The 24,505-nt window shown below is 40.7% G+C and overlaps 1 protein-coding gene across 1 annotated transcript in view; it reads right to left on the bottom strand.

Annotated features, from left to right (window-relative positions):
- Positions 1 to 4,293: 4,293 nt before the first annotated feature.
- kcng2 (potassium voltage-gated channel, subfamily G, member 2) overlaps positions 4,294 to 24,505 on the bottom strand; it is a 38,743-nt gene continuing 18,531 nt past the window's right edge. The window contains exon 3 of the mRNA XM_005942584.3: positions 4,294 to 5,585. Within this exon, the coding sequence (XP_005942646.1) occupies positions 4,758 to 5,585 (828 nt within the window). The 3' untranslated portion in view covers positions 4,294 to 4,757. The remainder of the gene's footprint in view (positions 5,586 to 24,505) is intronic.

The following is a 24,505-nucleotide window of genomic DNA, read 5'->3' as shown; positions in this document are numbered from 1 at the left end:
CGACCCATTAGGTGATTATTGTGTGCAACTTTGATTAGAGCGATCCTTGAGACTTGTTGACTTGATCACGTCCCTAACTCCAGTATCCAGGTCGATGAGTTATGAAAAAATTCACTCCACTTATAGTTTTTTTTATCAAAGTGGGAACTACCCAAAGAGCCATGGAAAAGGTACTGGGCTAATTGCAATATATACAATATCAACCGTGTTTAGAAACAGCGGCGCTCACCATCACCAGGTTCTGTTTGCAAAGCCAGGTGAGTGGCAGCCAATCAGAAGGAAGACAGACAGGAGCTGCTTGTTACTGGACTACGGCATCACACAGTGGTCAGCGAGGTCCCATTGTGAAGCGTCAAGCTGAGTGTTTTCTGTTGCTTTCGTGGTGTTTTCAAAGCAAAGATGACATGCGAGGGGTGGATCTGAGTGAGAAACCAAGGGAGACTGCACATTCACAGGCTAATGACTTGTAAATCACACGGCAAACAGAGCAGAACAGAAGTTTATCTGCACATTTAATCCCGCCAAAATCTTAATAAAAGGAAAAGAAGTACAATTATAACAGTATGTCATTTTTCTACACGATATAGAAATGCTGCTATAGTACATGAAATAAATCTGGACTCTGGGTTCAATTTGCAAGGAATAAACGTGTACAGACAAAGTCCTGGTAGCTCGTTGTCCACACCCGTGATCATAAAACTGAAAGTTTCTAATTACACTATAGAAAATCTAGTTAAAAGTCAAAACTTTGTATCTTCCTTAACATTTATCAAAGCATTCAGGTGGGCCAGATTGGAGTCTTTCTCAGACTGAATCTGGCCCACGGGCCTTACATTTGACACCCCTGTCACAGAGCACCATGTTGGTTTTCCCAAAGACATCTAACCCTCTTTTTTGCCACAAGACTTACCCTCATACCTGGTTTGAGAGACAGAATCCAGCTGGACTGGAGCTAAAATTCCAAACAGAGGCCTAAATCAACAATAGATGAAAACTGAATGAATTTATTATCAGTGACAGACCTGAAATGAAAACAAGAAGTCAAACCACAATCAAACCAGCCCTGATTCACGTACCTCGTGAGTATATCACATACAGCTCTGCAAGTTTGAGGAAGCACTTGTGTAATAAATTGTTTAAGCCTTTCACACGGGACTGTGTTCATTATCATTTTTATTACATTTTTGTCAGAGACTTCCTCAGGCTATGGATTTATGACTCAAAGCACAAACCCTTTTAAACTCAAACACACCATCTGCTCCTCATCAAAACTCTATTTCCATTAAAATATTATGTAGTAGTTTTAAGAGTGTTCCCTCTGTAGTATTTTCACACTTTTTAATGACATTTTTTAATCCAGTGACTGCAATCCAGGGCAAGCACGTCCTTGCAACCTGTACGGCCTTTTTGCAAATACCTGAAGCTAATTTGCACTTTCAAGCACGCTTGGACGCCTCCGGCTTGACAACAGTTTGGGAAAATGGTTTGCTGTGGTATCACTTCAAAGTACCAGGCACTCGAGTGGGAGAAAATGAAGAAAATGAAGCATTGTTTGTGGAATTACATGAAATCATGTGAGGGTGTAGAAATTATTTACAATAGCTGTTACTGCTTTTTTTAATGAAGCTTTCCCGGGATCTGTTGTTTAACTGCCTGAAGGTGGATGTTTAATACTTGTCAGAGTTAGTCAGCCTCTTTGAAGAGAAGAAAACTAGAATTTCTTTTGGGGAGTGTTTGCTCTCTAACAAACTTCATGTACTTATAAATACAGGTATCACTGGTGATACATTTTGTCACTTCTTCTCTTGAAAAAACACCAATCTTTGGTTCATAATCAGAGGCCTGTATTCTCAGCCTCACATAATTTCAGGTTCAACTCTGGGTGGTCAGTTGTGAGAAAGGTGGCTAAAAACTTAATAGCTATAACCTCTTACTGGGATCCACTGCCATGGCAACTTCTGCTTCACACCTTGCATGCATCGGTTAACAGATTAATGTCGCCTACTAACCAATCATTTTTGTGGGAAAGAAGCATCGCCATTTGTAAAAGATGTCGTCTTCAAGTCTCACATAGAAAAGCACAGATCGGCACATAGTACAGTTGCACAAATAAAAATATTTTTACTTTATTATGTTTGTGTGATGTTCATTGGTGGATTAATTTATAATATTTAATACATTTAAAGAAATTAAATTGAGTTAGGCTCAAAATAGCAATATTAATTCATTTGAATTCAACTATATTTCTATAGCACCAAATCACACCAACAGTTGTGAGGCGCTTTATGTTGTAAGGTAAAGACCCTACAATAATACAGAGAAACCCCAAATTTGACCACCCCCTATGAGCAAACACTTGGCAGTGGGGAGGAAAAACTCCCTTTTAAAGGAAGAAACCTCAGCAGACCAGGCTCAGGGAGGGGCAGGCCATCTGCAACCGTGTTGGGGGAGAGAAGGGCAGGGGATATTGGTAGATCTGAAAGGATACAACCTTCATCTAGGGAGCAAATTAATTTAGAATTGAAAATGTAAGCGTTAATGAAATATGCAGTTATAATTAACCTCCTAGGACCTGGCGTCCACATATGTGGACATCACATTTTGGGTTATTTAGACCAAAATACTCAATTTTGCTCTACAAGGGCCTGATATCCACTTACGAGGACATTATACTGCTACTGTTCTATCGAAATTTTAAACGAATATCCTCACATGTGGCTCTCAATCAGGTAAAAAAAAAATCCGGTAATTCTTTATTTTTATATTCATCGGGTCCCAATGTGCCCAAATATCAAGAGAAATTAAAAATGCATGCTGTGGAAGAGTTCGGGTCTTAGGAGGTTAATCTGAGATCTTGCTGTGCTGTAATGATGAGTTCGTGATACTGGTAAGCCCATTGACTGACCCAGTCGCCCCTTTTCCAGCCAGCTTTTCTCCCTATGTGTGTTTCTCCCGCTGTGAGTTATGTTCACACATTTTTATATTTATATTTCAGTTCTCTTCCTACTACACACACACACACACACACGCACACACACATTGCTGCTTTGAAAGCCACTTTGCTGCCAGTAGACCTGTCCATGTTTGTCACAGGTCAACAAGACCTTCTTCACGTGAATGCTTTTGTGGATAGATTGGGAGACCCTGGGTGGACATCTTCATGTGTCAGTGTTAGAGTAAATTAATTGAAAAACTATCCTTCATATGGACAAGAAATTGTGTCCAAAAGTTGTTTGTTTTTATTTATTTATTTCTTTTTTACTATAACGGCAGCTATTATAATCTGAGCTAAACATTAGTATCTTTAATAAACAAATACACAGGGAACTATACTCAGCTAGCAACAACCAAAAAAATCTTTGAAGGATAATAAAAAATCTCGAGTTTTTTTTCCAGATCTTTCAGATATATGATTAGAATGTATATTTGTCTAGATTCCAACTTTCAGCTGGTTCCCTTTTGTGTTCAGCTGTTGACCACCACAACACTAGCTCAGGATTATTATTTTTTCTTGCTGTGCACACTAACATAGCAGGCTTAACCCAGCCCTGTATTCAGCTGTACCTAATCCCAGTGTTGGTGTTGTACCAGAATCATCATAGTCAATGTCGGTCCAGTTTAGAAGTGACCAATCACATTGTTATGATGTCATAGTTTTACGACATGGAAAAATCTGCTGATGTTCACTCAAGAAAACATCCTGAAAAGGGGGCAGTTAAGTGTCAGGGTTAGGCTTCGGGATGTGATCAGGTTATAATTAGGGTTGTCTTTATGGTTATGAGGTGAGGGTTAAGGTTTGGTGTGTGGTATTTACACAAAACAAAATGGTTACATCACGACTGTGCAAATGATCACTTGCAATGTCGAACAATAGTTTTGATGATCCAGGAACAGCACCAACACATCGCATCAGATCGTGCCTGTATTCACCCCATTCCCAGTCTTTATGCTAAGCTAAGCTAATGTTTATTCTAGTTTGCTTTTTGGCAACACATGAGGCTGGTATCAGTCATAAGCATATACGCATGAACGATCAGACTGTGCTACTGAAGCATCTCCCTGTGCATCAGGCAAAGCCTTTTAATGGAGATGCCAATGTGGGAACAATCTTCCTGTCAGTTGCCAATTAAAACAACAAAACATCCCAGCAGACTGAAAAGCCCTCTGACGGATGAATGAGTGTTATATCATTATGTTGAGAGTAAATAGCTGTGTTCCACTGGAAATGAATGCACTGAGATCATACAACACATAATTAAATACTGAATTGAGATCTTAATAATAAACTGCATGTTTAAAATCTCAGCAAACACCTTTATTTCACACAATCCACTCAATGCAGCTACATGAGGAACATAAACTACTATTCTGAGGTCTAAACAAGAACACGTGTGTTTTAGTAGCAGATTTTCTTTTCAGAGACTAAACTGAGTCACAGTCAGTGAGAGTTCGGTCCATTAGGTTTGTTTTGGTTTTTTAAAGATATTTAAGTGTGAATATTGTGTTGTTTCCTATATTTTAAAATCAGATTTGTAAAAAACGAAAAAGACCTCGTCTGCGGCTCTCCTGTAAAACCTGTGAAATTCAGACACACTCTGGTGCACAAGCGCTTCACACGTTCAAAGCGGAAACCCCGAGCTCAACAGAGAAAACCTCATCCCTGTTCACAGTGCCGCACATGTGACATTTTTGAAGTCCCAGTGCTGGGTATCAGCCTCTGTGGCTCCCGCTTGAAAAAAGACAGGCTGACAGAGAGGCTAAGTCTTCATGGACGCTCTGATCTCAGCCGCCCTCTGAGCAGCCATGGACTTTCTCCTCTGTATGGCTGAAGCCGTGGCCTCTGTAATGCCATGGTAGCTGTCCGTCTCCTGGGAGTCCTCGCTGTTCTGCGACTTGGTGCTGTCCTGCGAGTCTGGCTTCTGCCTGAGCGCCCGGCTCTGCTCCTCCTTCAGCTCAACATAGGAGCGGGAGAAGGTGTGAAAGATGGATGTGACAGGAAAGGCCATAAGGAGGATACCGCTCAGGATGCTGCTAAGCGCCACCACCTGGCCAGGGATGCTTCTGGGTACCATGTCCCCGTAACCGACTGTAGTCATGGAGATGACCGCCCACCAGTAGCTACCAGGGATGCTGGTGAATTCCTGCTTTGCGCCCATTTCGCTCTCAGCTAGGAAAACGAGTGGTGAGAAAAGAGCCATGGCCACGCACAGGAACAACAGCAACAGGCCAAACTCACGCGTGCACCTCCTCACTGTTAGGCCGAGGGTCTGCAAGCCTAAGGAGTGGCGGGCCAACCTCATGACGTAAAAGATCCGTAGTGCTCGGAGAACTCGGAGAACTAACCCCACCTTCTCCAGGTAGTTGTTCCCTGAGCCTGCAGGTTTCCCACCCACCGACAGAGAGTCCACGATGAGGGTGATGTAGTAGGGAAGAATGGCTACCACATCGATGACGTTTAGAGGCGTACGCAGGAACATACACTTGCTCTGAGTCTGAATGAAGCGCAGCAGGAACTCCAGGGAGAACCAGGCGACGCACACTGTCTCCAGAACAAAGATGTTATAGCATCTCTGGGAGCACTCACCCTGCAGAGGAGGGGGAAACAACAACAACACAAAGACAAGTGTTACAACCTTCAGCGAGAGAAACAAATCCAAAAGTGTTTTAGATGAAGGTGAGGTTAGGACACAGCATGGAGCCAGTCATTAAGAAGGTATTTTAAGGCTTGTTATTTCATCTACAGGGTTTGTTATTGACAGCCGAGGTTGCCACTTAAGCTCTGACAACAAAAATGTGTCTGTCCTCTCACAGAACAAAACACAGCAGAGAAGGTGCTGAAAGATTCATGAAGCTTATAAGTACACGCTTTGATTATCTGATTTAGGCAACCTCACTGAGTCACGCATCAAACCGCGCTAAACAAAAGGCTTTAAGAGGTGTACAATGTGAAGATAGTGTTAACGTGAAGAGTCCCCGACAAATGAGGCTATGCTGGATTTTTAAGATGAAACACCTCTTTTCATAATAATCTACTGTAAAATCATCTATTTTTCCAAGCCTGGTGAAATAGAGTTCATGAATATTTAAAAATATAATTATAAGAGATGACTTTATTTGATTAAGTCAAAGTTACCCCTGGAGCAAACTGAAAACATAAAGTGTGTGAGTATACTTCACATTTTTCTGACATGACTCAGTGTGATTAATGGCCGAGAAATATTCTTTGCTTTGCAGTTTCTGTGGTTTTACATTCAAATATGAGGAGATACAAAAACAGAGACAAAATACAGCAAACATATGGCAACTTCAGCAGCCCATTAGAGCCACCATCTACAAGCACTGGGGTGTTGACTTTGTGTCGGAATGTGCACAAGGGTGAATATGTAAGCCTTTGCATTTGCCTTCGCATTTGCTCAGTCAGCCTCATGCATTTTTAAGAGTATAAACTCTGCTTTGCAAATAGCAGGGTTTTTTGCCCTTGAGACATCAAACTCGCTAAGCCCATTAAGGACCATGTAAATGACTGATAGGCAAAGCTGGAGTTGCAATTTTTCACCCAGTAAAAACAGCAGCAGAAGCAATAACCCACTAAAGTAAAAGTGAGGTCACATATTAAATGAGAGTAAACAGCAATCATGCTGAATATTAGGATTTCTAAAAGAATGTAACATGAAAACTAAGCAGTTTATTCAGTCTTGCTGAACAGGAAACATGTCATGGAAGAGTCCAGTCTGAATACAACTGAATGCAAAATTGTAGCTTGACATCAAACTTACCCACATACATATTTCACTAGACATGGAGTTTTTACTGTACATCACTCAGCTAGCAAGAAATCTGCAGGCTAACAGCCAGAACTCCACACTGCAGGCAGTAATAAGAGGCTTTACAGCTAACCATCACCTTCCTCTTTAGGCATGAAGTACACAGTTACAAGGAATGGAGTTGGGGGGTGCCATAAACCACCCTGAGTGCTCAGAAAGAGTAGAAAAGTGCTAAGAACCAGTCCATTTGTCATCAGTTTAACTGAATCTTAAAACTAAGAATGAATTAAATTCAATTGTATTTATACAGCACCAAATCACAACAACAGTCACCTCAAGCTGCTTTATATTGTAAGGTAGACCCTACAATAATACATCAGAGAAAAACCCAACAATCATATGATCCCCCCTTGAGCAAGCACTTTGGAGAGAGTGCGAAAGAAAAACTCTCCTTTAACAGGAAGAAACCTCCAGCAGAACCAGGCTCGGGGAGGGGCGGGGCCATCTGCTGCGACAGGTCGGGGTGATGAAATGATGGGATGCTTGAAACTGACTAATCCTTGAAACATTTTTAGTATACAGCCATGTTTGCTAGTCATGGCTGAGGCAGTGGGTTTCTGAAACAACAATCTGTTCTTATTTCCTAGTTGTCATATACTGATGTGATGACAGCGTGTTTCATATGCAGGAACTACACTCTAATACATACAGTACACCTTTACTCTTTTTCAGTGTGCAGGATAGGTGCATATTTACTGCTTTTATACTGGAGAACAACACTGACAACACTGCTCCGGATTGTTTTCATGGTTTTCAATGATTCAGTTAATCCAATGACTGCAGTGCAGTGTTAGCCAAGCGCAAATGAAAGCAGTGAACAAAATGAATGAATTATTCATCATTATTGTGTGTGTGTGTGTGTGTGTGTGTGTGTGTGTGTGTGTGTGTGTGTGTGTGTGTGTGTGTGTGAGATGCATCTAAAACTAACAACAATTGAACAATTGTTAGTGTCACAATTATAAGTTTGTCATAGTACAAATAGGAGGCACAAACATCACACAGACTTTCTCTCTGGCTCAGATAATCGCTTTTTGTTTAACTTTTCTGTGATACTGAAATCATTTTTTTTAATTAGTTCTGAGGATGACAGTCTTACAATTTGTAATATTTTTCCTAACACCACAAATGTGAATCTTGATTGAAACTTTAAACCTCTTGGTGTCAGGAGGTCACTAATCATTACAATCTATCCTCTTTCATCAAAGCTCATGACAATTCAATCAAGAGCTGTTTATCATCAAAGCAAAAATATAAATTTCCAGGCGACACAAGAGCAAAAATACCATCAAGGGCAAGCTGGAGTTCGAGGACATAGAAGCATGTGGACAGGAACAACTAAGCCTTTCTGAGCTCTATCAGTTTTTCCAGTTTGGACTGACAGGCCAAGATTCCCACTTCGTGTCGTTACCTCTTGGGTGGGATGTAGTGCAGAGACTAACATATGCTTTGGGTGCAAGTCCCAAGGTGGTATTAAGAAAATTATAAAATTGTGTCATGTAACTTTTTGGTCTGGAAGCAAACTTATAAGAAGTCAGAGACAGCATCCCATACATTTCAAAAGTGGATATGACTCCCATCACAAGATAATCTCCATAAAACAGTTGACAGTAGATAAAAAGGTTAGGCTTCACAGTCCAATTGAGAAATATGAAATAACACAATAACTGTTAGATTAAAAGAATACCATCAGATTCATTTTTGGGAGAATTATCAGCCAATTTCGACCGCTTTGTTCTCTCTTTTAAGGAAGATTTGGACAGCTTGCAGAAACTATAATACTGTGCTAAATATAACTGTATTCTCTGAAAAAATAAGTGCATACCCATTTACAGTTTATGTGCTACATATTTGGAAAAAGCAATCATTTGATCCCCTTTGGTGTACTACCCATAGCTATGTGAGTCGTGTCAGTAAAGTTAGCTTTTTTCAATATTAAATAAAAATAGAAATCTGTAAGTGTGTGTGCCTAAAACTCTCCCTCTGTCGGGAATCCATCTTTTAGTCCTCATGCTCCTGTGGCAAACCATCACATGGCAATTTTGAAGCTTCATGTGTTATTGCAGCACGGCCATTCAAATTTGAGCTAAAATCCACCCTCTAACCACATGCTGTCATTTCACATCCAAAGTAATGAGTCTGAAGCCAAAACAAATAAGTGTGCTACTATCCAAATCCTTAAGGAACACGCTCATTTTCACATGGCAACCAGCATGCTTCGCACTTCCTTTGTTTTTCTGCTCTTCCGTGTCCACGGGGGAATCTGTCTGTTTGTGACACATTTGCAATTGATGATGCCATCCCTTCGTTTGAATCTGACCAGTGTATATGTATTGTTCTCTGTCAGAGGCTTTCTGGCTGAGTGCATTCTCCACTCCCTTCTGCTCCTTCTCCACTCTGAAAAGCCTCTGATGTACATAGATGTACCGCTGAGGATCAAATTAAAAGCATGCAATTATTCATCTCAGCAGTCAGGGGACTCTGACCCCGTCACAGCTGAAGACAAGCATGTAAACCAAACAATGCAGGAAGCGACGGCTAACCTTTGATACGCACAGTAAGTTGGAGTGGGCTCCGTATAACAAACAGGCACACTTCAAGTACTGAGCTGCTCCTGTCTTTGGCACACCCAAGATTTTAATGGATCTATTTATTATTCTCATTTGTTCACTTCACTGGGCTTTACCATGTGCAGCGAGTGTCTGTGTGTGTAATTCCCACCCAGATAAACTCCGGTCTTTTCTTCCGCACAGCAATTTACCTGTTCACAAAGGAATTTTAGACAAGTTGGGGAATTTAAGAGAATGCCTTTCATAGATGGATTCTGTCTTTTTAAATCATCTTCATGTCAAATCAACAAATCAAAACAAATTGTTCCAACACCTGGAGTCAGGTTGTGGCATTGTCTCAGCAACACCTGGCACTACCTGGCCAGGTATGATCATTTCTCCAGCATGTTTGGGCCCTAATTGAAAAATCTCTCACCACTTGGAAGATTTCAAGAGCCATGGGGATCTGATGCCTGAGTAACCTCAATCAGCTCCTTCCAACATGAAGGAGCAGCAGCTATTGAGGTTCCTCAGGACACGTCTTGCACACACTACTTGTGATCTGTCGGCCACATTGGACATGGTATAACCACCTGGTGCCAGTGGTTGCAGACGGTCGATGCCCTTTCACTTGGTGAAAATCATTTGCAAAGAATGGTGGGTTCACCACCGAAACCTTGGCTGATTGTGACCTACACCCATTTTCACACCTTGGCTCGTGTGATTAAGAAGAGGTAGGGGGTCCATGTCCCTCTTGTGGGACACTCTGATAGGGCTTAAATCTATTAAATCTTAAATCTCCACCATTTGACCTTAGAACTGAAGAAACGTCTTGAACGAGAGGTGAAACGTCTTCAAGCTACTTAAAGAAGTCCAGATGCTTTTCTTTCTAAGCTCATTTGCAAAGAATGTGCTACACCAAAAACCTTGCATTGATGATTTGGTTTTTGGCAGATTCCCACATCTTCCTGTAGTTGCTCAAGTTTGTCTGCAAGACAGCAAGTTCCACCTCAACACACAACATTTGAGATTAGGTCAGCTTTTTCAAGGAGCAGTTTTTACATTACAAAATGCCAGCATGACTGGAAAACAGCATTGTAATTATTTGCCTGGTAAGATGGTTATGGCTTTATTACCAGTCAGTGGTTCTGGCTTGCAAACCTTTGTTGTTGATCACCAACTGAATTAAACTCATTATATGTTATTGAAACACCTGATCACAGGACCAAATCTTAAATATGCCCTGTAAATATGTGAAAACATTATCAGTCCCATGGTGTAAATGCACTTCCATGCTTCCTGCTACCATGGTTGCAGTGACAGCGCTCTCCTGGAAAACTCAGAAACAAGCTAAGATACAAGAGGAGAGAGACTGTCACCAACAATTTCAATGACTTACCTGTAAAAGCATATTAAGACAAAGTTGCATCTGCCTTATGTTTCCTCTTTGCACAAAAACTCCTAACTCAGTCTAGATTTACTGAAATGTTGTGCAGCCACAGCTTTTCTGAATGGCCAAAAAGCAATAAGGAGTGAAAATCCAACCATCACTGAGAGGAATGCCTATGGGGGCAAACTAGTACAACAATCAAAGAACCAGGTTTTAAAAATTACAAAAAAGAATGGAGGGACACTTCTACAATGGCAACCTTCAGCCACTATGAAAGGTTTGACATGCAGCTTTATTTTTCTCCTTTCTTCTTCTGTTATGTGCCCACTGTCGGTGCAAAGTGTCCACTATGGCGTCTGAAAGCAATGGCAACTCTCACAGAGATATACACAATAACTGTTACACCAATCACAAACACTAACACAGAGGAGCTGTCGTGTGGAAAACACTGAGCACAGAGCATGCTGACAGTTGCCTTGTGCTGCATCGTCTTTGCCTCATTCTTGTTGGTCTTTTGCTGCACTCTGTGGCCAGTGAGTAGATTGAATTGTTCAGAAGTGCTCTACTGCGTCGTTGTCCCCCCATCACCCACCGCATCATCGACAAGGAGCAGCAATAAGACCATCTCACACAGCCATACAAGAGAGATAAATCTCTCTTGTATGGCTGTGCTCTGTCGGAAGTGTCTTTGAAATGCAAGGTTTGGTTCTATTGAAAAAAAAAAAGAGCTTCAAGGATGAGAACAAACAGTTTGGTCAGGAAATAGTGCACAGCTGTTTCCCTGCAAATATTAGTGGAAAGAGTCTGGGGCTGTCTAACACACTGTAGATACGAAACAGGGAGTGGAAATTCAAGGAAGTCAGAGCTTATTTTAATCTTGTCTATCCCATCACAGGGTTAGGGTGTGACCTGGGCTAACAAAAAATAAATAAAACACTAAATTTATGAAAACTCATTGCATTGATGTGTAGTTTTAAGGTTAGATATATTTAATGCTACAGTTGCACTAGGAAAAATAATGATTGGAGACTGCGGTGCCAAAGTTATTGCAACCATGTGAAAAAATGAATAAACTGTTTTAAAGACAGGGACAAGGCTGCAGTGAGTGGCACTGTCCGTTACCACGTTCAGAGTGACTTTGGTGTATCAAGATGATGATAAAATGGAAATAAGATGGAGTCAGTCTGCTATCAGCTTGCAACTGAATGAGTCCATTTTACAACTACATGCAATCTGTCTGTGATAATACAGTAATTAACTGTCATAAATCAATGGAAATCACAAATCTGTTTCTGTCTGATAAAGATGACAAAGTTCACATTGACTACTTACATTCAGAGCCTTGCTTTTATACAGGAATAAAATCAGAATACAACCAGTTGCCAACCAGTTGATTCGAGTTCGCTAATGCAAAAACACTGTGCTCGTCTTCACAGACTTGTTCAGATTGATTGCAACTCTTTGCCTATGCTTATAATTTAGACTGAAATCAGTTGTAAACCTTGATCAGTCTGCCTGAGAGTGATCCAGTCAGCAGAGAGCGAGTAAACTGTCTGGCTGTCCACCACCAGACAACCTGTGTAATCACAGTCGAAAGTGGTCACCCAGAGGTTAATGGTCTTGAATGCTCAGTGTCTGTGGGACCGGTTGGTCACCACAGCTGTTTGCAAGCTGTGAAAAAATTAAAAGGCAATCACCAGCTTTATTTTAAGAGGTTTCCGTCCTATTTATACTCCATCAGCTACAAAGCAATCCCTTTGCTGATGGTTGATTGCTATAATGGACTTTGTGTCAGTTGCCCTCTAGTGTAAGGGTGTCAGACTCAACTGGAGCTTAATTGGGCCAGATTATATAAAACCACTGCGTAAAACAACATGCCTCCAAAAGGTTTCCTTTCTTTAGGTTCAAGAAAATGCAAAAAAGCTGCAAATAAAAGTTCAAGTGAAAGGCTCAATTAACCCTACTCCCTTACAAATCGGACACCACAGAAGCTATGATTTCTTGATTATTATTTTTCTAATTTAATGAGTGATGATTTGCAAAGAGGCAATCAACCACCAGAGTCATTTAAAGAAAACCTGCAATTTCAAAACAATATGCCCCAGTTTTACTACTCTGTCTACTTCTACAAGTTACACCTCACAGTTTGGTGGTGCTTGGTGCCACTGCTCCAGTGCACCTCAGTGCTATATTTGATTCCCACTGGTAGTTGCTGCCATTGCTTGATTTAGCTGAGGTAACTGAAAACAGTTAGCGCCTCTCTTGTCTTCAAACTACTGAATTTCATTCACAATCCACAGCCTCTGTCGACCATACAGCTGTTAGTCTTTTACTATATGTTTTTAATTTAAAGTGACACGTTTGCACCAAACTGAAAGAATCGTTGGAACTGAGGAGAATGAGGTTATCCTCAAGGTCCAAGAATAATATAATTCATTTTCATTTAGAGTTTTTAGGTTATGCCTCCATCAAGGGAAAGCTGACATGTGATCATGTCAGTAACACAAAAACTACTGAACCAAAGTTCATCAACCTTAGTCAAGTGGTTATGTGTAAGGCAAATGCTGAAACTTCATTTAAGAACTGGTCCAACAGTTAATAGGTCATTGGCCAGAGTTTGACACCTATGTTTTAGAGCCTTCAGTTTTCAGGCTTCCAGTTTGGATTCGGGAGACAGACACTATCTCTACTTTTAAGATCAGGCTTAAGACTTTCCTTTTTGCTAAAGCATATAGTTAGGGCTGTATCAGGTGACCCTGAATCCTCTCTTAGTTATGCTGCAATAGACGTAGGCTGCCGGGGGTTCCCATGAAGCACCAAGTATTTCTTCTTCAGTCACCTTTCTCACTCATTATGTATTAATAGACCTCTCTGCATTGAATCACACTTTTCTCCTTCCCACTGTCGCTAAAGTGCTTGCTCATAGGGGGTCATATGATTGTTGGGTTTTTCTCTGTATGTATTATTGTTGGGTCTACCTTACAATATAAAGTGCCTTGAGGCGACTGTTGTTGTGATTTGGTGCTGTATAAATACAACTGAATTGAATTGAATTGAATACTTTGGAACCTAGTGTAGCTAAAAAACTAGCATTTACATTCACTGATGGAAGTGTAACAGTGGTCTCCTTTCTGGAGTTTCCATGTAAGCATTAATCATTATTGTCAGTTTTCATCAACCAGCTTTTTTTTTTTGTCTGGCAATAACAAAGACGATAACTAAATAAAAACTAAAGGTCAAAAACTATGCTAGACAGTGACACTGACTGACACTTTTGTCAACAAACAAAAATATTCTGGAGAGACCTGATTCAATCACAACTGAGTTGGGACGAATTTGGGAGTAATCAAGTCAGAAGTAATCTCCTTTGTGCCTGTGACATACGGACACATTTAGCATTTGATGTCAATAAAGATATGATGCTTTGTGAAACATGCGGAGCAGCTCTCACGAGTAAAACCACAACAAATTTTTCCACCTTACATTTTAGTTAACTTAATCAACTTTAGGTTTAGTCTGCTATAATCTTCTGATCTTCTGACTACGACTAAAACTAAATTTAAAAGCGTTTGTGAGCTGGGTACAGATTAGGTGAACTGGAAACTAAACAGCCCATGGCAGTGAATGCGTTCATACAACTATTTTTAACTGTGGAAAAACAACAACCTGCCCCCACCCGCCCTCACTTAATGAAGTATTTAATAACCATTAGAACCATTAGTGCTGATTTAACCTGTTTCATTTCACCAGTAACTCCAGCCTTCATGGTTGTCACCTTTAATATGAAACACTGTCACTCAAGTTTTTTTGTTGTTTTGTTTTTTTAATACTCATCTGGATTTGTCTCCTGAAAGCTTCAAACAGCAATCTGTGAAACTGAAAGCTGGTTTTGAGATTACTGTAAGTAACCAGGATGCTTGAGAAAGTGGATACAGAAAGTGCTCAGTGATACAAAGAAACCAGGCAGAGCAGAGAGAAGTATTTTACACAAATGGTTACAAATAGACCAATATTCCAATGTTGACCTTCTGCGTGTGTCATAATTTATCATAATAACCAAACACTAATACCTTATCAATCACATGCCTTCTCCTCATAAACCAGGCAGTTATAGCTTATGGTTTAGCTAATTTCCCCGGTTCTTCTGTGTTTGTGTATAATTACTGAGTTGAATCTTAATTAGGAGGTAAATTATTCAGCTCAAACCAAGAGTCAGTAATGGTATAATCATGATGACTTTGCCAGGAACTTAAACAACAATAATCATATTCACTGACTCTGCCTGGGAGAAAATCTCTAACCCACCATCGTTGCTCAGCTTGATCAAATTTATTGAATCATCTGAAATACATTTCTTTTTCAATAATGTGAAAACACTGCTGTAACTCACGCACGCGCCACACTGACCCAAGCAGTTTTGTACCTCATGGGTTCACATTTATTACACTCGGCTGTTTGGGGATGGAAGGAGAAAAGTTTTGTGTTTGCTGCGCAGAAGTATTTTAATCATGTTGATTTGTGGCTTGTGCGGTCTGAGAGCCACATAAATTTACTCGTACGTACTTTTTCTCTTTGAAAAAGCCATTAATCAATATTTACGCACTAGTGTTACCAGCAGTCGCACTGCTCCTAGTGTGTATTTGCACTTTATGACACGTGAATGTATTTTTCCACCTCTACATCCACTTTAACTTGTAACAAAAAGAAGGCTGTGTCTTTACACTGTTATTTATATCCTGTTCTCTGCTGTGACAAGCCATATTCCCCATGGGGGCCATTATGGTTTCATCTGCTCTAATCTTACCTCAAGTAGCAGCGGTATGTTGCCTAACAAGTGTATGCCCTCACTCTATCTAACTTCTATGGTCAAATGTACCTCTATTACTCATGAACAGGAAATCGTGAAAACAAAGATAGCTCGGTGAAGTAAGTCAACGTGACCGGGTAAACGGGTTTCTTTATATCTAGAAGCAGGTACGGAGGATTTTCACTTTTCGCTAACAGCACTTTTTCAGCCCATCACAGATCTGGTTCATTTGCATTAACATTTATGAGCAGGGCTAATGCACTTCAATTGGGCTGACAGTGATTGCCTTAAAGAAAAACATTTCTGTCTGACTGACATTGCATTCAGCAGCACATTTAGACGAGTTGAAAGCTCGTCGTCTGGCATGGAAAATCCTTTCCATGTTGTATTAGATTTTTCTTTAGGTTTTGGAACAATTGTACCCTCATATCCCCTGAGAGTTATCACTGAATAAGTCAATATTCCTCATCTTTTCCACACAGTAGAGTTCTTCTTTTGTGGTCACACTGGGAAAATATATTTTCAACATACTTGGATTCACTGGTGACCATTTATGTTGCTGGCAGATAAGACTCCTCTGGCTGGAAATGTTTGCTAATGCAAATGCTTCTCGCTAAAGCCAGTAATGTTCCTTCTTTATGTGCGGAGAAGTTGTTCAGCTGGGTGTGCTTGCAGCTCCACAGGGAGAGGAAATTACAGCCAGCACAGCTGGAGCTTTTCTGTTACATTTAGCAACCAAAAGGTAAAACAAGTGCATTGCTTATCCTCCTTTCCTTTTAGTTTTTGTTTGTTTTCAATTAATTCTGAATCCAAATGACTACATTCCAGCTGGGTAACTATATGGGGCAGGTAAGCTACCTGTGGAAATAATGGCTTTAATTTCCATAGCTGTTGTTTTGATGTTTGGAACTTAGGAGTGTCCTGATTTGTAAATGAATCTTTCTGAAAGACAAACAATTGGCGCTGAAATCAATCATGATAAAATAAATAAACAAATAAAAATTAATTCTAAGGTTTTATATATGAAGGCAATAAAAAGTAGTATTTATCAGATATTAAAATGAGGTAAATGCAACCTCAGATGAAGAGCAACATAGCACGTTAACAAAACTTGAGCCTAAATGCAGAAGCAGTATATGAAAAACTCAGTGCAGCCCATGATTCACCAGCTTGTAGAGCCAGATTCAGAAGCAATAACTTAAAGTAACTGCTTTCTGTATGACTCGTTCAGCCGCTCAGGTCATTGTGGAAGAATTTTGGCCCACTCTACAACATTTCTTCAGTTCATTGAGGCTTTCAGGCATTTGTTTGTGGATAGCTCTCCAACCACAGTAATCAGTCATTTGGAGTTTGACTGGCCATTGCAATACCTTGATTCTTTTCTTTTCCTACCATTCTGTTGTGGTGTATTTGCGGGTGTGTTTAAGATTACTGTTCAGTTGCATGACCCAATTTCAGCAAAGCTTTGGCTGTTGGACACGTGGCCTCACATCTGGCTCTAGAAACTTCATGTATACAGAGGAGTTCAGTCATTGTGCCCATGTCCTGTGGCTGCAAGAACACGCCCAATCACCCTTCCACTACCATGTTTGACAGCTTATATGATGTGTTTAGTTTTCAACAAATGATGCCAAATATCTTAATTTTTTTATCTTCAAGGACATTATTTTAGAAATCTTGTGGTTTGTTCAGATGTAACTTTCCAAACCTAGCCTGTGTTTCCATGTTCTTTTTAAAGAAAAGAGGTTGTCTCAGGACAACCCTTCCAAACAAGCCATACTTGTTCAGTCTTTTTATAATTGTACTTTTAACATTAAAATTTAACACTGAAACCTGCAGAATCTGAGATGTCGCTCTCTGGACTTTTGCAGCCTCTCTGAGTTGTGCACAGTCAGACTTTGGGGTTTGCTAGGATGTGCACTTCAGGTAAGACTGGCAACTGTCTTGTTGACTATCTTCTTATGAGTAACTCTTCTTACTGCAGAATGATGGACTTCAACTTGTTTGGAAACAGCTTTATAACCCTTCCAAGATAATAGAACCAATGCTGTTATCATTCCTCATTGGCAAAACTAAATGCTCCAAACCAGCAAATGGCCAAAACCTGCTGACGATCAGTTAATCAAGTTAATCTGATTAGCACCACCTTTCCCTCTTAATTCATATGGTAGAATAATGGTGTACTTATATTTTCACACACTGTTTCTGAATCTTGGTTTAATTGTTGTTAAATAAATAATAGCACAGTATAATAGGTCATGTTTTGTTATTTATCTGAAGTTGTACGTTCCTAATTTTAAAACCTGCAAAGGACCAGATTATTTCTATTTATGTCCTGATACATAAAGCCAAGAATAAACTCAGAAGCACAACTCGGAAGAACTAATCATAAGTAAAAATTCCCGAGTAAATATAAGTATTGGACTAGGGCACGGCGCAATAGACCATGCCCCAGTCCATGGGGCCCGGCTGGGCACAGCTGAAGAGGGGACCTAGGTCTACCCTCCTATAGGCCCACCACCTGCAGGAGGTGGCGTAGTGGTCAGTGGCACGAGTTACTGCCCCAAGTGGAGGAGTTTAAGTATCTCAGGGTCTTGTTCTTGGGTGAGGGGAGCAGAAGATCAACAGACGGATTGATGCTGCAGCTGCGGTGATGCAGACGCTGTATTGGTGCATCGTGGTGAAAAGAGAGCTGAACATAAAAACGAAGCTCTCGATTTACCGGTCAGTCTACGTCCCCGCTGACTGAAAGAACAAGATTGTTGATATAAGTGGCAGAAATGAGCTTTGAAATGAGGGTGGCGGGCCTCTCCCTTCAAGATAGGGTGAGGAGTTTGGCCGTTCGGAAGGGGCTCAAAGTACTATTCCACTTCAAAAGGAGCCAGTTGAGGTGGTTCAGGTATCTGACAAGGATGCATTCTGGGTGACTTCTGGTTGAGATGGTCCAGGCGTCCCACTGGGCGGAGGCCCTGGGGCAGGCTCAGGACACGCTGGAGAGGTTATATTTCTTGGCTGGTCTGGGAATGCTTTGGCATTCCCCCAGACAAGCTGTAGGACCCAACTCTGGATAATGGACGAAACTGGAAGGGTGGATATATTTCCATATAAACACAATAGTGCTCATCGTGTCTCTGAACATTACACTTTGAAACTGATTGTAGAGAAGGTCTGCTAAAGTTCTTGCATAAAACATGAACAATATTCCCACTGTTGTAAAGTCAAAGAGAATCACAATTCAACTAGAATTATTCACCAAAACTCAGAGTGAGCAGCAAATCATCACCACTGAGAAAAATGATGAAGCGGATCATCACCACCAATCATCAGCACACACTAAGACAAAATTACTGGCTTTCCTAAAGCTTTTGCGCACATCTTTCTTCCTTGCGATCACAGTCTGCGCTCTTGCTCCCCTGTTCCCCTGTGAGGATATATGACTGTGGCAGGGCTATACTTTAAAGTGGCTGGCATTTACATCACAGTGGAGTGTATGGGCCAGTGAGGCATTGGGCAGAGTCACTGAAAGGTTAGACCAACACCCGGGGCTCTCTGTAGTGATGAATGGGACAAGAGGACAGTTTTCAAAGATGCTTATGTGAACAGAGTAAGCGATTCTGAGGGAAGAAATCGACGAAACACTTGAGATGTTTAATGCCCCATTCATGCAGCGAGTGGGGATGAGAGTCAGTAAATTTAAAATGCAATATAACTTCTTTTTTTTTCTTTTTGCTTGTGTGAGAGAGAGAAAAAGGCGAGAGCCACTGAATGCTTCTCTAAGAGCCACATTAGATTAGACAGACAGGCTAAGTGCTTTCCATCTAAGACGACGCCTTAAAAACTTCCGGTTTCAGCCAAACTCTTTCCTCCGGCTAAAGAGATTGAGTGCATTGTGGCTTCCTGGGCTTAGGTTGCAACGCTCCCTTGGTTAATAGTGAAATGTCATTTAATTTACTGGCAAACTAGAACTGCATTTGAATATGTGTGCCAGCTGCTGCTCCTCTCTGTCCATCTAACAAGTACTTGGTATGAGCAGGTTTTCCCTCTCTCAGGTCCTGTGTTTTTTTGTTTGTATTTGGGAATACCTTCGTGTGTCACACTGTCATCTTTGAGATTTTTCTAAGATTCATCTACAGGAATGAAAACAAATGATGTCTAATGTGTCAGGCTGGTAGTAACAAAGTGCCTAAAGATACAGTTTTAAACTGGTTCTCTGCTAATGTAGATACAACAGTACTGCTTGAAACCACTTTAAATTACAGGTCTGACTCCTTGGAAGTAAACGATAAAGAAATGAGGGGTGGTATGAGACTTGAATAGTACGGTAGTTTAAGTACAGTAAATATAACATTCGGGCACCTCCCCACACACGTCAGAAGCAGAGAGAGCGCCAAGAAGATCCAACACATAACAGAGCTTTCATCAGTGTCAACAGATGTGAGACTAATGAAGTCAGATACAACACTAAATGAAGAGTGAGGTGTCAGTGTGATGGAAAGCGATATGAAGAAGTGCAGCAACTGTGGGAAGGCTAAAGTAGCTTAAATATCCCTATGTCAGATTTGCCAGTTGCCAGCTGAGCTGATCAAATAAATGATCATGTTGATTTATGTAATTGTTTCCTGACACTTCTTCCACTCTTAGCGTGTTGTCAAACCCTGGAGCAAGCCCACTTTATTCCAAGTTAGCAAGTGTCCAGTGACACAGTGCAGCATTTAAAAGCAAAACAGCTGACTAACAGTTTGTATCTAGTTTTGACCTTTAAATCCAATCCTATAATAACTCTCTTTACTGAATGTACATTACAACCTTGCGGAATCAAAATCAGTTTGTCCGTGTTGTGTTTAGAGCATACCTTTGACCCGTGTGGCCACAATATCACTTTTAAATGAAGAGTGTACATTTCATTTACGTCAGTAAAATTCTATTCAAGGAGCAGTGCTGATCAAACGATACATTGTGGCATCATATACCAGCCAACAAGTTATTCCAAGTTTAGTTTTATAAAGCAGAGTATCAATTATATTGCCAACACTGGGGCCACATCATAAGCATCATAAACATTCTATCTAATAATTTTGCAATATATTATTACAATCTTGAATTGGGTAGCCTGTCTATTTAAGAAGCCATTTCATTTCATTAGTGTAATTTGTACAGAACATTTGTTGAGATCTAAATGGCAGGCTATTAAAGCCATTAGGATGCAGTGTAATAGAGAAGGAGGGTTAGTGGGCGGATTCAACTGGAAGATTCTAAGAAAAGTGTTTAGCTGGGTAAATGCTGACATTAGTGCTACGAAGGGGTCTACACATAGAACTGATTCACTTCTGAGCCAAAACATTAAACCCAACAGACTAGCACTGAATGGATTCCTCTCATGTCACCAGAAACTCTGACCTGTACATAAGAAGGTGTGCTATGCTGCTGAAAATGCCAAGACCAGATACGTTGGCTTATTCCTCTGTGGACTGAGGTTGCTCCAGGCCTCAAGGGCCAGTGTCCTGCAGGTTTTAGATGTGTCCTTGATCCAACACAGCTGATTTAAATGGATAAATTACCTCCTCAACATGTCTCAACAGTTCTCCAGAGGCCTGGTAATGAACTAGTCATTTGATTAAGGTGTGTAGACCCAGGGTGAGATCTAAAACCTGCAGGCCTGGAGTTCCCCACCCTGCGGACTGATCAGACCTGGAAATTGGGATTTTTTTTCATCCACTTTTTATTAACCATGATGTTAGTTTGTTTTTATAAGCTCCTAAAAAGCCAAAGTTTTAGAGAGGTGGGTGGCACTGTTGCGAGAAGCTTCAGGGTTTGGGTCCAGCCTGGGACCTTTCAGTGTGAAGTTCTCTCCGAAAATACTGGCTTCCCCCAACAGTCCAAAGACACGCAGAGGGTTAGGTTAACTGGTGATTCTAAATTAGCCTAAATGTGAGTGTGAATGGTTGTCTGTCTTTATGTATTAGTACTGCAACCTATCCAGGGTGTAACCTGCTTCCCATTTCATTGAATCTGCAATTAGATTTCACCGCCCACCACAACCCCGAATTAGATAGTTAGGAGAACATGGAGGGATATTCTTCATCTATAATGCACATTTTAAACACTTAGTGCCAGTTTCCATTAATAATAATAATAATAATAATAATAATAATAATAATAATAATAAAAAGAGGAAGAAGAAACACTTCCTCAGACAGCAAGGTACGAAGTGTCCACGACAGTCCGGGCAGAATACGACCAGATGCTAGAGAGTGTCAGCAGAGAAAAGCAACACAAAGTCCTGAAATGCTGTTTTACTTTGGTCCATTTGTTCCGGTGAAGCATTAAACAGCTCAACTGCTCATTAAGATGGTTTGGTGTCACCACATCCCATGTAATAATACTACCCACACAAATGCCAGCACCTGAGCAGAGCAGTGCATTTAACGATGCATGATCAGCGTTAATCGTTTCACCTGTCTGCAGTTCTAATGTTGTGGCTGATCAGTTCTCCAGACCAAACTCTTCTACAAACACTGACGGAGGAAAGGAGACTCTCTTCTGCCAATTACTCCGACAGCATGGTGTACACCACGACTGTTGGGAACATAACAGCTCGATCACACCTATATTTTTTTTATGCACCACTGAGTGAGAAACTTTTCTTCATCTCATTTTTCATTTATGAGCATGTGCACATTGCCCAATTAACATTTCTTACCAGAAGCTGTAAACAAAAGTGACTCTTTTATTTTATTCTCTGTCTCTAACTTCTGATACTTAAAAATACGTTGGGGGGAGTGGCACACTGTGGTTTGTCTCAGTTTAACATGGTAGGTTTGTCAAGAATGACACAGCTGTCTCATTATACCGTAAAATTCTGGGTTTGGGGGTTGCCTCCTATAGCTGCTTCAAATCAGCTTCCCGGCCCTAACGAACCACCATCTGCAAGACATTCCAGGGAAGCCCCGGTTGTTTAATTAGTGCCACAATGACACAATTTTCAGCTGTCCAATGACATACTGTTTTCTTGATCAGTCCTCTTCTGACTTGGATAATAAAATAATTTGATTTAGAATGACAGATGTCTTCAGTCAGCGTTCACCTTGTTTTCTGTTTCTGGCTGATTTTCCCGTTCAAGCTTACGTACATGCAAACACACCCGGCTGTGTTGATGAAGATGGATCTTTTAAGAAAAGGAAAACTGCCATATGGCCCCTTTATAATCACACTGAGGTCTTTTGACATCATTCAAGAGGTGAATTAGTGTGACACAAACACTCTCCTCAGCCTGATCTCAAAGTCTCTCACGCAAAGGCGAACATGAAAAGGAACCAGAGGGAGACATCGGCAGCTTTAATATGCTTTTTTGCTCCACTTGTCATTGACTGTGACAACATGTCTAGTTAGCTGGGGGGACAGAAAAGGCCTGGGGTGGCAGTGCTTTCCTTCCTGCAAGATGAAAGCTAAATGCAGCAACAAGTGAATCCAATCTCCTTGCACTTTTAGACCTAATTAGAGCTCAGAGACTGCAAGTTATGAGCATCATCGCGTTATTTCACAATTTTACAGGTTCAAGCTTTGTATTGTTTTGAACGTACAGCATTTCCTCTCAGTTTGTAATAATCATACATCTTCTCTAGGGTATACTGCCATTAAAGGGCTAGGCCTATGATCTGGGATACACATATGATCGCAAGGTTTCTACCAAACAACTTTATATTTTTTATTCTTGAACTCTACTAGACTATTAGAATCAATAGTTTAAAATAATCCTCATTTATCTGATACTGGGTCTGAAATCAGCTATTGTGAATTAGCTCCTCTTAGGCCAACTTTGATGCATGCATTTATAGAAAACAGACTGGAACAGACCAACAAACCAACAGCAGTTACCATCGTCCGAGTTTGATAAAGGGTTCTCCATGAATCATTAAGAGTGAAAAGAAAATGCAGTATAGATAAATTATATTGTCAAATGTATTTACATGTCTGCCTTCTCACACACGTATGGACTTGAGTAAAATCCCGGCCCACCCTTTGCAGCTATAACACCTTCAACCATTCTGGAAAGGCTTTAAACAAGGTTTAGGAGTGTTTATGGGAATTTCTGACCATTGTTTGAGAAGTACTTTTGTCAGGTCGGACACTGAGGTTGGATGATAAAATCTGGCTCACAGTTTTCGCTCTAATTCATCCCAAAGATGTTCTGTCAGGCTGAGGTCAGGACTGTGTAGGCCAGTCAAGTTCCTCCACAGCAAACTCGCTCATCCATGTCTTTATGGACCTTGCTTTGTGTACTGGTGTGCACAAAATGTTCCCACAATATTGGGAGCGTGAAATTTCCAAAATGTCTTGGTATTCTGAAGCACTAAGAGTTCCTTTTCACTGGAACTTAGGGGCCAAGCCCAACTCGTGGAAAACAACCAGACACCATAATCTCTCCCCCCCCCCCTTTGTCTATTTTTTGCATTTGGTATTTGGTAGTGGCTGCTATGATGTCTCCCTCTTGCGACAGGTGGTGGTCTTAAGTATTATTAGTAAACACTGGCATGTTTTATCTTTTGACCCCTCCATAGTTTGCTTCTGTATGAATATCTATTTTTTTGCAAACAAATGTGCCCATTAGTCAGGACTGATTGGCGTGAATCTCCTCAGCCTTCCTCATCTTCCGTATCCAGTTTACTGTGTGGCCATTTCCCACATCTAAACTGTGTTATGATCAAAGAGTGTCGTTTCTTGCACCGCCACACTGGCAGGAAGTTTAAAACCAAAATCAGGATTTCTTGTAAAACCAAATTTGGGGTCCATTTGTTGACCTGTCCCTGTGGGCTGGCATACTTAGGTTAAAAAAGAGGACTAAACGTCATGATCCTTGGGATTCTTTATTATATTATTTGTGTGCTCAGTGGCCATCATACCAATTCCTTCATTTCCAAGGCCTCCTCCTAAAAGATGA

The sequence above is a fragment of the Haplochromis burtoni genome, unplaced genomic scaffold, assembly GCF_018398535.1.
Source record: "Haplochromis burtoni strain Fernald_Lab_line unplaced genomic scaffold, NCSU_Asbu1 Contig_340, whole genome shotgun sequence".
Lineage (NCBI taxonomy): Eukaryota > Metazoa > Chordata > Actinopteri > Cichliformes > Cichlidae > Haplochromis > Haplochromis burtoni.
The sequence above is the reverse complement of the archived record's forward strand: the minus strand, read 5'-3'. Positions and strand labels throughout refer to the sequence as shown.